General features: G+C 44.1%; 1 protein-coding gene across 1 annotated transcript in view; it reads right to left on the reverse strand.

Annotated features, from left to right (window-relative positions):
* The window catches only part of CFDP1 (craniofacial development protein 1), a gene marked incomplete at its 5' end in the record, with an annotated part of 65,701 nt that overhangs the window by 49,503 nt on the left and 2,407 nt on the right, over positions 1-13,791 (reverse strand). The window contains one exon of the mRNA XM_082005729.1: positions 13,181-13,299. Within this exon, the coding sequence (XP_081861855.1) occupies positions 13,181-13,299 (119 nt within the window). The remainder of the gene's footprint in view (positions 1-13,180; positions 13,300-13,791) is intronic.

Here is a 13,791-nt window from a genome sequence, read left to right on the forward strand (position 1 = left end):
CACATGTCAACCTTCCCCAGATCCCAGAAGGAAAAAAATCCTCTGGTCTGCATTATTATGGCAGACAATAGCTCTCCATGTAGAAACCAAAACACTTCTTGTTCTTCATGGGGAGAAATGGGAGCCATTAATCCAGCTGGAAGAAATCACAGTCATTACTAAGGAAAATTACAAGACCTTTCATTTTTAAATACTTGATAAATAACTATTTGCCTGACTGTTTACTGGGCTGCTATTCACACATTGTAATCCAGGAATAAACATGAAAATAAGTATATTGTCAGCAATAAAACAAGTAGCTAGTGTCTCGCCCACTCACAGACCCTGTAATTCACACACAAAACCACTCTCATCACTTCCCTGTAAAGATTTCATTATACTGCTGTGCTATTAAATTGCATAAGATGACTTCCAAAACACAGAACAGTTATTAATTTTTTTGACCGTGCTAGAGCCTGGTAGCACAGACGATGCTACTGTACAAGGTGCTATGCAACTGTAAAATAGAAATGTCTTCCATATTATGAAGTTATAAGGAAAACATGCTAGAAACTAGATCACTAAGTGCCTCTAATAATTATAGGTGTCCTCCTTAGGACCCTTCATCTCTGAACCAAGCTCAAAGTGGCACCCAAGCATTTAAGCATACCCCCCCAGCCTGCTGTTTTAGTGCCCAGCGGTGAGTACGTTACGTCCATCTTCCACTGAAGAATTTTTCACCCTTCCCTTTACATTTACTAACTGAAATGCTGCAACCTACGTGCATGGAAAAGGCCCCAGTTATGTATGCTGGGCACCAAACTACATGAAGACAACCAACATGCTCTCACAGGGTGTCTCAGAAGTTGTTCCACAGAGCCCTTACAGTACTGAACTGTAGCATCCTAATACAAGAACAAGTGTTTGAGCTGCTCCCTGTAGTCCCCTTAGCCATATAAGCAGCTAAGAGGAAGAAGGAACACAGGCTAAAATGAGCACTACATTCACACAGCTCCAGCTAATCTGTGAAAGGGCCTTAAAACCGAATTTTCATGCTGCAATTCGGTAGCAAAGTCTAATACACCAGCTTTTCTACTGTGTTCTGGTCTTTACACCAGGTATAGAGTTACAAGGTGTGACGAGGAGGCTCCCAATCCATCACATCATCCCACTCCTGCTACCATGGCACAGCACAACACCCACACCCCAGGATTCACCCCAGTGCAGTGGTCAGGTGCCTCTACTCCAGCACAGCTGCATCCAGTCCTGTTGGCAAGAAACAGATCTAGCATAAGGGATGCCAAGGAAGCAGTGTGTCAGGAAAGTGCCCAGCTCAGCAGCGAGCAGCAAGGTGCCCTGCAAGGCCTTACAGAAGCACATCAGCAGAACCACATCCTTGCAAGGAGGGGAAAGGAGGCAGGGTCTCAGAGGCAGGATAGAGGAAGCTGGGAAGGACAAACAGCCACATCAAGAAGGCTTGCTTCTGTCCATAGTCTGCTGTGTAATAACAGCCTTATGCATCCCAAGTGCCAAAACCCCTCCAACCTACTCCGAAGTGGTTCAACACAACTGAATTCTCCTAATCAAAATGCAAGGTGCACATCAGGCTGAGAAAGCACATGTTGGTATTTGGGTATAAGGGAACTTGAAAGAGCTGAGAAGATCATTAAGATCCCTAATCCCAGCAGCACAAAGGTACCACCTCCCCTGACCTCCACGCTGAGAAAGGGAGAGCAAGAGCGGAAGCTCTGGAAAATACCAGCTCTTTACCACTCGTACTCAGGACACACAGTCCTCACTTGGGAAACCTGCCCCAGTTTAGACCTGATACAACTATGAAACTTTCCACACAATCTTAACGCTGTTAGCTCTGGGGAATCGCAGACCAAGGGCAAGGGGAAAAATGAGGCTAATTATCCTTTTTCAATATTCCCCATCTGTGTCTAGCCTCATTAAGTAGTCCTCCAGCCTTCTGGAATGATCACTTGAGGAGCAAGCAATACTCTTCTACAGGGGTAGAACACAAAAAAAAAAAAACACAACACAAAACCAAAAAAAACTAATCCCTTCTGAGCCAAGAGAAGTATTTTGAATATTTTTTGGTGGACTCTTGTGCTTGAGCTGCCATGTCCCGGGTGCCTTCCACAGACAGATGCACTGTACGAGAGGCAGGTGCTCCAGCCTGCAAGATCCTGAAGCCACATGTTCAGCACATTCCAGGAGAGAATTAAGTCCTCACTCAACTGAACCTTCAGGCCACATCTGCCTGCACACTGTGTATGTATTTATTTCATGCTGGATTAGCTGGTGTAAAGCAAACAGAGCTAAACTTACTATGTCCCCATCACTTTTCTAATTTCAAAGTAAAACATTAGTTTTCACCCTCTCAGAAAAAAAAAAAAAAAAAAAAAAAGAAAAGCAATATTCTCCAAACCTTCTCTTCAAACCGGGTGGGAGAAGCTGTTCCCCAGGAAACTGAGCCTATTCCCTGAAGCAACATAGACAAGACCAGTCTGGAGTGACTGATAATTTTGTGGGCTGCCTATCTGCACAGAAGCTGCTGGGTGTTTTTTAAAAAGAAACAAATCTGATCAGAGCTCTCCTGGAGTCAGGCAAGGGCCAAGCTCCTCACAGCAGGTGTGTGCTGCTATGCAAGCAGTCAGCCCAGGCTGCATCTCTGAAAACAGGTAGAGATGAATGGTATTTTAACATCAATAAAATGTGTAAGAAATGCTTTTTGACGTCCACATCCTAACCACGTAATCCTTAAAGGAAACAACCGATTTTCCATCATCTCCTGTATGACAAAGACTGTGACAGATGTAAAGAAAACATATAGAGAGGGTCGTCTGAGATGCTGACCAAGCTGTCAGGCCCCTTTTGGACTTCTACTTGCTACTTCCACAAGAGGCATTCTAAATTCAAAGGGAAGTAACAGTCCAGCTACTGAGTTCCCACTGGGGCTTGCACATCAAACACGGCTCTTTGGAGTAGCTGGCCCACAGCAATGGCACAAGGCTTCACCTCCCTGTTGACTGGAGCTTTATCCACCTCAGTTTGAAGTATCTCCAAGCATCAGGTCTCTGCTTGCTTCTTTGGGTAACTATTCCCTTGGACATCCCAAAATCCCGACATGCAGTTTGCATTTCGGTCTTTGAGGCATCCCATCATTTTTATTTGTACCTCCCAAAAGGATTAAATTCAAATTATGGAACATACCTCTGGGTTGAGCAACCCAGGTGAACAGATAACAGCTGCTGTACATGTAAGTGTGACAGAACCATGACTTGCAAGTATGCCAAAAGCAAGACGGATCCCTGCAACCCCACAACTCCTGCAAAGCAGTGCGATGTTCATGTTACAGATCTCTTCTCTTGCTGAGGGAAGGAGTATCGTAGGTCTTGAGAGCCAGGGGTTCAAAATTCCCTTACAGCTATGAACATGGGACACAAAGGTTGCACAGATCACAACAGGAGCTACCACACACTACAAAGAAGCAACGCTGTTGGGAAAAGGCCAGACTAAGCTTGGCTCAGTTTGTAATGTGTTAATGAGATAGTAAAGCAGCGAACAGCTTTGCCTTCCCTTCAGGCTAACACAGAAACCCTCCTGCTTCAGAATCTCTTAGCTACCAAAAAAAAAAAATCCATCTTGCAAGCTGCACTTTCCAACAGGGGAAACCCCAGGCCCAAGGGCTGCAAAGCAGGCTCTGCCAGCATCTCACCAGACATCAACACCACCTTTCTGAGCCTGGAGCTGTCAGGAACGAGGCAGTAGCTTGGAAGCAAGGGAAACGGGGCAAGCAGCAAAATGCTAGGACTGGATCTGAGGCCGCTGCAACAAAGGCATGAACAGAGGGACAAAAGATGCCCTTACTAATAGCAAAAGAGGCCCTGTGAGACCTGAATAGGTCACTAAGCACCTCCTGTTTCCAGATTTTTAAAAGTCAGGAAATTGTCTGAGAACCAGGTACAGAAACAATGTCTCCTCCCTTACCTACTGGGGAAGGGTGGGATTTTTACTTAAGTTTTTCCACACTAACTACACATAACACAGGAAGAACACACTTGGAAGAACCTGAAAATGGGAGAGTGCAGTTGGTCATCAAGTTCCCAAAGCTGATGCAGTGCCCAGATCCCACAGGTTTGAAAGCCCTAGAAATGCCCAAGTTAATCTGGAAGTGAAGCCATCGTTTTGGAGATGCTTTGAGACTCCTCCCACCTTTGGAGATCCCAGCTGAGCCTTTTTTTTCATGACATTGATTATCAGCAAAAATGCACAAATGAAACCAGCACACATCAAGTATTTTCTTAAAACCTTAAAAGCATCAAGCCATATTAGAAGCATAAGATGACTTTCAGGGAGACATCTGCTCAGTCACTTTGTGATTTTCAAAAGCATGGTAACATAAAGGAAGCCTCATCTGCACATCTACTAACGAAAATCCTGAACAGGAGCTCTTCTCAAAGCACATTAAGCAGACCATAACATGATTTATTTTAGAAGCAAGTGCTCTGGCTTAGAGTTCTGGCTAGGTTTGTCATACTGTTTATGAAGTCTTAATTTCTACAGCTGACTTTCAGAAAGGCAAATGCCTAGTGAGTGAACCAGCACACAACAATATAGCTCCTACTCACACTTAATGACATCATCTCCGGGCCACCATCGCGCCCAGCGTTGTACAATATTAGGATTCCCCAAGGAAATTTTGAAGCATCAGAGAATGGATGTACACAGACAAAAGGTTATCAAAACGTGCCCCCAAGACCCTTTCATTCTTAAGCATCTTTTGAGAGGTAACTTCTTGTCACTTAATGGCTTCCAAAAAAAAAAACCCCAAAGATAAAATAAAAATCAATACCTGTTTTTTAAATTGGAAAAAGCCAATATAAACTGTGGATAAGAGAGGCATGCTCTGACCTCTAAGAACAACAACAGTGTAAGGACAGGAACAGGCTGCTGCATACGCTCCATTATGCCAAGATCAGCATTTTGGTGCTTGTTCATAGAAAAGCAACCAGTCACTTTTTAGACTGCCACCTCTAAACAGTGGTCACATTGATATTCCACCTAATATTGGGTGGTTTGATTCATCTTATGGTTCCAAAGCATCATCCCCAGGCTCCTACTGCTCAGATTAAATTTCTGGAAAAATCTTAAAAGCCAAGGTTTTTGCACTGTGAAAGCCTCATTGAGGAAGAGGCATGTCACTGGAAGGTAGCTAGAATACATTTCTCTAGAACCCCTTAGCCAAGGAGGACTGAGGATAAAACCCTATGAATATCTAGCATCATCAGTCATCAACACAAAACAAAAGTCAAAGGGGCTGGGCTTTGGAGCCGCTTTTTAAGGTGCTACTGAAATTCATGCATCTTACTTTCCCTAACACTTCCTTGCTACTGCAGTCAAAGCCATTGCAAAAAGGACACCAAAATACAATGAGTGGTTTCTTCCTCTGCCTCTATGAGTTCAGTTCATTGTCTCCCATATCTAGTCTGCAATACCCGTCTACCTCATCTGGTGGAAGCTGTGTATCACTTGCTATCCACCTGGAAAAAAGGCCCAGCTTTCCAAATTGAAGGCTGCAGATTCTGGTAAGGCTGACCTGCCTTCTCACTCACATGTGTGAGCAATACAGCAAAGGCTTTTGTGAAAAAAGCACATACGGAACATGTCACACACATATCAGCCTTGAGCTGATGTGTACCATACTACCTACAACATCAGTAAGAGATGCACATCTAAACTACTGATCTTTCTCCTGATTTTAAAAGCAACTGTCCTTCACTCAGCATTACATACAACCCCACGAGCACAAAACAAATGACCAAGATTCACACCCAGCAAGAAGTGTGAGCATGCTGCCAACCCCTGGCTATCATTCACCTGCTGAGCTTCCTGAAAAGCATCACAAGGTAAGGAGAGAGTTAATGGTACTACATGTTGTCTCAGTGCTTATTAGCCTAACACATCTGAGCCATGCTGAGACCACAGAGCAAGAACACAGATGGACAATTACACATTTTTAAATTTGTTCTCTGTGCCAGCTCTAAACCCTGAAACTTGTGGGAGCAAATCCCCTGCTCTTTTTTGTCCTTCGCCTTGAAATACATTAACTCTATCAGCCTCAGCATTCTCCCCACTCCTGCTCAATGCTTTCCAGGAAGAAGTAGCAGTGGCTATTGCTCAGACAGCTATCTTAACTGTCTTCAAAGCAAAGCAATGAAATAGGAGGCAGTCTCCCAAACTCCTTGGCTTACACCACCTTTGTTTCCCAACTTTGTCACATTTGGTTGGTCTCAGTTGTCATGTAAGGAGCAGAGAGGACATCACAGTCACTGAAAAGGAAATCAGGCTGATTTCAGCAAGGACTTTTGAAAGCTCAAGCTGTTTTCAGATGTCTGATCTGCTTCTCCCGCAGCCATTTCCACCTGCTCTCTCCTGAAAAGGGTTGGGATCAAGGGGCTGAAGTTCTGGAAGAGGACAGCAGATCTGGGGTGAGAAACAGTGAGCAGTCTAGGACATAGGTGCTATTCCTCTATTCAACAAGCACATAGATGAGCTAAGATTAAAAAAAAAAAAGAAAACCGGTATTTCAGTAATGAGAGGCAGCATCAAGAAAACCCCAAGAAGCAGCACTATACAACTGCAGAGAACTGAATTATAATCTCAGCTCTGCTGCACACAGGTCATCACTTCTTGTTCTGCGGGAATTAATCAATTCTTAACCAGCTCTGCACAACCCTGAGTAGTTCAGACTGCATGTAGTAGCCCTGCCTGCACAATTCCCATCATCAGCAGCATTCTTGTACAAAGGAGACCCACACTATTGGCTCAGAAAGGGCTTCTATTAGCACGGGCAAGCCTCCTGACAAGAACCTGCCCTCAGCCAGCTCACTTCACCTTTCCTTCTCTTGCTCAAAAGGTCATGAATTTCACCACCAAAACCCACTGATCCAACTTATGGTCCAGCTTAAGGTCCTTAAGTTCCAACTTAAGAACCACCTCCTCTGAATAATCCTTTTTTCTTGATTCCTTAAGGTAAGCTAAACACCTGTGAAGCAGCAATACAGGATGAGTAATGAGGTTTCTTCCCCAGGAGCATCCTAGATGATAACCATTTACAAGCAGTAACAGATTAAAATCAGGTTCTCTTCCACTCCAGCTTCAACTGTGGCAGATGAAATATCAACCTCAGCCAGTAAAAACCCCAGCAATTACAAACTTAAATGATTGTAGTAACCATTTGGTTAATCAGACACTTTATGTACCTCTTTAAAGCTTTGTATTTTGCTTTTAAGATGCAACAGCCGCACTGTGAACCATCATCTTCCCTAACCTAGAATACAAGCTGCCTCTCAAGTCTGCTCAGCACAGGCAACCAGCACAACTTGCTTCCTTGCAGCACGGTGGGCACACAAATAAAAGCAGCCATACTGCAGCAGACCAGAGGCTATTCCAAGTCACAAATCAAGCCTCCTGCAAGAGTCAACAGCAGGGAGCCCTTATCCAGAGATGGAGTTCATGTCTCACATATAACAGCCCAGACAAATTTTTCTGACATGAGTTTGCCTGGTTCCTTCTACAAAACTGTATGAACTTTTAACTATTCATTACGCCTGGCAGCAAGCCCCATACTCAGCATGCTGCTGCTTATTGCTCACTACATGTGGCACCTGGCCCTTCCAAGTTTTATTTGGTACATGCAATGCATGAGTGAAGCGTGGATCCCTGGGTATCCTGAGCCACGAGATCCAGGAGCCCCAGTGAATCAGTGGATGTCATCAACTCCAGCATGCCTCAGTTTTCATATTCCCAAATGGGGAATAACAACACTTTAAGAAGTGCTTTGAGATACATGGACAGAAAGTTCTGTAGGATTTTCCCTCTTTACATCTGTAAAGCCTTCAAAGACGACAAACACATCAGAGAGCTTTCTGATCCTTCGTATATACCTCCGGACTAAACGCCTTATTAAAACTCACCTAAAAGTAATCTAAAAAAGCAAACAATATCCGTGGAACTGGGTCATCATCTGTCCCTTGGAGCAAGAAGAAGAGACCACCATAAGCCAGGTGATCTTCAGACCTGTGAATTAAAGCTGAGAGCTCTCCCTGCAAGAGCACTGTGCAGGGCTTGCTGCCCCACCAAACATGGGCATTCCAGCACCAAGCTTCAAAGAAACAGTAAGCTTTAATCAGGCAAACACTGAGGAATACTTTCAGAAGCAGCCTGAATTAATCAGGCACTTAAGAAGCAGATAAAGATTACTGAGCTCAACCTGAACAGATGAGCTTCAAACTCAGCAAAACCTCACACATCTGCTCAGCCTTCAAATATGAAAGTAACCAAAGAGTTCACTGGACAAACATTTACCCGTTCGTTATGCAAGATCCATGGTAAACCCCCAGCTCCCTGGCTGTAAGTGCTTCAGGTTCAGGGCCCTGTGGTCTGGCAATTTCTGACATCGCAGTAAGAACGATGCCTTCAGCACTTATCAGCTGCTTGGCAAGAGGACGACATGCAGCGTGCAAGAAAGTACCAGCTGGATCTTTGCACTCATTTATCCCAGCAGAAGAGAGCTCACACTGGGTGTCTCAGATCTTGAAACCTCTTCCTGAAACATTTCTACATGGATCCAGGCCCAGCATGCTGCCAGCGGCCATGCGGCTTGCATGACAGTTCCGGCTCCAGATGTGGAGAGAAGCCAAGGATTACTCATATCACAGGAACACCTGTGAGCACTGAAAGAAACAGGTTCAGAGTGTGCAAGCACAGTGAAGAAGCTCAAGAAAAAACCTCAAGGGCTAATGCAAAATCTAATCTGCAAGCCTTCATGGGGTCAAGAGCAATTGCCTCCAGGGAGTTAGTGATTTGCCAGCGACCAGAGTGATGAGTGAGCAGGAAGGGACCATGGTGCAGAGGTTTGAGGCCATTGCCCAGCTTGCTGGGAGTCTTTCTGGATCCAAGACTGACACTCTTGGAGAAGACAGCCTTGTGGGAAAGTAAAGGGAGCTGTGACAGCAACGCCTTGCCAGATTTCAGGAAAAGAGCAGGGCTCTCCCCAGTGACAGATGGAGAGTGGAGCCCCACTACAGCTTCGCTTCAGCCTGGCTGCTTTGTTCACACACACGGGGACGTGGCTGAGGGTCACTGAAGCAGCACAAGCCACCATTTTGCCAGCACAACACAACACTATCAGTACAGCACGGCACCTCTGCAGTACCAGGAAGGCATTCCCACCAGAAGAATAACGCGAGCGTGTAAAACTTGTGATTTAAACCACACATTTAAACAAAGCACATATGCACAGAAATATGCAGCTTCTAGTTTTGAGTCCTTTACTTGGAATTTGCAACGTAGGAAAAAAGGTGTCGAACACAGGCTGCCCATTCCTGAAATAGCACCCAAGCCAGACACCATTACTCCTCTCAACTTCGTTTGGCCTCCCACAAGCCAAATGAAGGTAGACAGAAGATGTTTCAAACTAAAACCTATTGCTGCTGGCATTCAATGACCTGACCCTGCTGTTCCCTCACAAGTTCTTATGCGGACTGCGATTGACACCACAGGGCTGGGCCAGCTCCACCTATGTGAGCTGCATTCTGCTGCAGTCCTGGATGGACACAAAGTCGACTTTCATGGAAGGAGCACAGAACATCTGTTTTGATATACTGAGCACAGCAGCAGTTTGAAGAAAGCCAAGGGCCAAAGTAGTCTGGAGTGCCAAAGAGAAAACAAGCCTCATCATACAGCAATTACATTTTGCAACAGATAAACCCTGGCACCAGGGATGCAATTCCCTATTAATGCAACCACACGTCCTGCATCGTGAGGCAAGTTCATAAACCAGAGGCTTCAAAGGAGCTTCAGTCTCCTCTGCCAATGAGAAATGACTTGAACTTCCATTTAGATGCTGAACTGCCTTTGCAAATTGCTCCCACTGCCCACAATTACAGCCATTTGTGTGACAGTCACCTGCTGCTCCTAATCTATTTAACACCAGGGAAGAATGAAAAGCAGACAGAAAAGTCACAACTGGAAAACACAGAAATCAGTTAGAAGATTGTTTCTAGTTCCAAGATTCAACAGCTTTGGTATTACAAGGTAATACTAAATAATGTATTTCATAAAATTAAAAGCCACTAAACTTAATCCTTTATTTTGTAATTGATAATTTATAATACTCTGAACCTAAAGTTCAGCATTAGCAACCGATACAAGCACAGACTAATCAAAATGGACCTTAAGTGCAACAATAGCCTACAGGGGAGTTGACAGCTTAAAGAGCGAAGTCTTTCACTATTCCAGTATAGCCCTGGAGATGGAGATCTCTTGAAAGAGACTTTTGCTACTCCAGCCATGCAAGAGAGATTATACCATCTTCTTACAGGAGAAAACAGATTGTTCTGCAACGAGAGATCAGGGATAAATGATCTTCTGTTAAGAGCTTCAGTGAGCAGACTGTAGAAATTTGTGCCCTGAATCTATCAGTGTTTAAATACTGATCTAAATTCTTCTCAAGCTTTCAAAAGAGGAACACTCAGAAGTAGCCTCAAACCATTTAGAAAGGAAAGCGACAGAGACAGCACTCTCATTTCAGTTCTTTCAGTCCAGAACACACAAAACTACCATGTGCTGTCCTTTGTAACCAACAATTTGCCAGCTGCTTCCCCAGGCAAGGAAGTCAGCCTTTGGTATTCAGAGCATTTACAGACGTCAGGGTCCTGCAAAGATAACCTCCTGCCATTCTAAAGAAAAAGCAGTCCTCTGGCCCTCACCTACTGCCACTACAGGAAAGTACCGGTAGCTGTAAGCAGTGATAACTCCCTATATCCCACCCACAGTTAACAGTGTAACGCATTTAGAGATGCAAGACATAGCAAACACCACAAAAGCTTCAGCTTTGAATATCACAAAAATCAAGGGGGCAATAAGCATTGAAGGATTTGTCTGTTATCAAAGAGTTGAAGAAAGTAGCATGTTATGTCCGGCACCAGAAGAAAACAGTGCTCCAGACTTCACTGCAAACTTTCTGTTGCTGGATATGTAACCTGTTGATACAATGATTGCTGTAAACAAAAAAATACATTAGCCTTGGTGGTTTGCAGGATTACAATCTCACTGTTGCCCAGGTCCCAGCTTCTGCCTATTTGCTCAAAAATTAGTAGAAACTTACACTGATTCCTCTGCAGCTCCCCAAGGGAAACAGTCAGTATTGAGCAGTTCCAAAAGCAACTGGTGCAGAAAAATATGCCTTTATCTAACTTGGAAACTTTACTTGGTATAGCTATTTAAAACACCTACAGATAAGTTACTGGTGTCAAAAGCACAAACTCAGCATCTTAGGAGCCCTGAACAAGTTGTGTTCACATAAGACAAGCCACTTTTTGAAGGCCAGAGAAAGTTTCTTCCAACTAATGTTACTAATAAAAGCAAGAGCAGCACTAGTAAAGCTAATCTGTAACCACCACACAAAATCTGGAATGCCAGAATCAGACCATTATCTGAGTAATTCTATGCTTAAATCATAATTAGCTGGGGCTTCTTTTCATAGAGACAGAAAAACAAGAAGCTGCAAGGCAGACATTTTTACTAGCTCCCTAAAGGGTCCTACTTCACAAAAAAAATGCACCAAAAAAATGTTCCTTTCCACAAGTGGAAAACTCATGTTCTGAAGTAAGCCTATAAGGCAAGCTTCCCTGTAACTCAACTCCCTCCTTTAAATTATATACTTTGATGCTCATGTTAGGACATAACACATCTACTACACACAGATGGACATGTCCAGACTCCAAATAAGATTGTATGCCAATTTCATGAAAGCCCAAAGTACCAGGAACGCAGTTCTGCCATATGCCATCTGATGATACATCAGAACCCAACAAGGTCTTTGTATGACAGCCCTGCGATCCTATAGCTTCTTTCATTCTCACCTAGTAGAACAATGCCTTTGAGCCAGAAACAAACAAAAAAAAAACCAAACACCCCAACACAGGAAAAACAGGGACAAACAAGCTGGCAGTCAAGGAGGAGCGTGTGCATCAGAAGACAAAATTTCTGTCTGTCATTCTGCTACAGATTTTTATCTGTCCATGGGAAAGACTTAGCCTTTCTTTCATAGAAAGGGTATGATGAATACTCTCTCAGAAAAGCTGCAGTGGTACAGTTCTTTGCCATTTCTCCAGTGAATGAAGGGTATTCCTACAGCCCGGATTGTGCAAAGAAATAGGAAAGTCACTACTATGACTCATGGCTCTCCTCAGATTTTTCGAACAGCTCAGGCAGCAGTGCTGACATGAAAAGCAAGAGCTACGGAAGCCCCGGAAGCCCCTGCTCTCTGCTGCCTCCTCGAGATTTAGGCAGCGTGGGTGTTATTGCTGGGAATTGCTGCCCTCTGCCGTCACACAAAATAGAGGCAAAATTCTCATCTGACGAAACGTGGTTTACAGGTACATATACTTATTTTTAAAAAAGTACACCATGGTAATAACCACAAGGTCACAGTGCATTCAGATTTCAAGTGTGTTCACCCAGGCCCCTCAGCTCTGGTTTTACACATTTATAAAATACCTGCCCCTTTTTCCAGCACGTCCTTAGAGGCATCTTGCAAGGCAAACTCAGCCTGAAGGATGATTTTACCTAGCCTATCACCTTTGTTGCATCTGTTTCAGAGGTAAAAGCACTCAGCTATTAGTTCACTGAGCAAAACACCTCTTAATGCCTGCAGATCTTTGTAGTGGACTGTGCACATCCCCACAGAAAGCACCAGCAAATATCCTGCCCCCAGCACAGGTCTTCGAATAGACTGAAGGAATAAAATGCATTACTGTCATCCCTGTGGGGCCATACATGGTTCTCTCCTTCTCTCAATCTTCACAGTAGCAGTGCAGCTGGGAAGCTTTGCCAACCATTTTAAACACTGTCCGGATGGGGAAGCCTAAGTGAATTTACAGGCATGTTTTGAAGTCGAGCGGAGACTGAGGTCTACATATAAGGATACTCTGCAGCAGCCCTCAGGCAGAAAAAGCTTGGTTTCATTTTCCTTGAGGTCTATGCTCATGATCAAAAAAAAAAAAAAGCATGAAGGAAAAAGGAGACGATACATCCTTCTTCACAGCACATCTCTGGCCTGCCAGCAGAAGAGTAGCACCCATTTTGCTCTGAGCCCGCAGTAGACACATCACATCTGCCAGCTTACCTGACTTCCTCACCAGCAAAATCAAACACTTTGGTGATTGTTACTTTTCCTGAATCTTTTGGATTCTCAGACTCTTTTGGTTTCTCCTGAAGTTTGGTCCCACTTTTTTCTTCTTCAGCCTGTGAAACATGGGAAGGAGAAAACAAAACAATGCATTTGTGGAGCCAAGACAAACTATCACACTCCAAGGGGCCAAAGACCCAACACAGACCGCAAGTAGCTCTGCAGTGTAGGCTGGCTGGTCAAAGCAAGTCACCCACAGACAAGAAAAAGGAAACAACTGCCACCGCCGCCAGAAGGAAATTCCCCACTTTTGTTCCAGGCTCTCATTGGAGCTCAAGGATCAAAACAGACCCAAAAAGTGAAGCAAAATTGTAATTAAACGTAGGAAGGAACGAGCAAGAATACACTGTGGTTCAGAAAGCAAACAAAAGCCTGAAGACTCCATTTTTCCAAGCTAAGCACCACCAGGCCCCGGGGTAGATTACACAGAAATATGTTTCTTTTTACTCAAGAATATAGAGGAACACAATCCATCAGCAGGAAAAGCAAGGCTGATCTTCACAGAGAACACTGAAGATATTAAGTTACTTGGCAATAACGTCTCTTTA

This window comes from Phaethon aethereus, assembly GCF_964289735.1.
Source record: "Phaethon aethereus genome assembly, chromosome: 13".
NCBI classification, from domain to species: Eukaryota; Metazoa; Chordata; class Aves; order Phaethontiformes; family Phaethontidae; genus Phaethon; species Phaethon aethereus.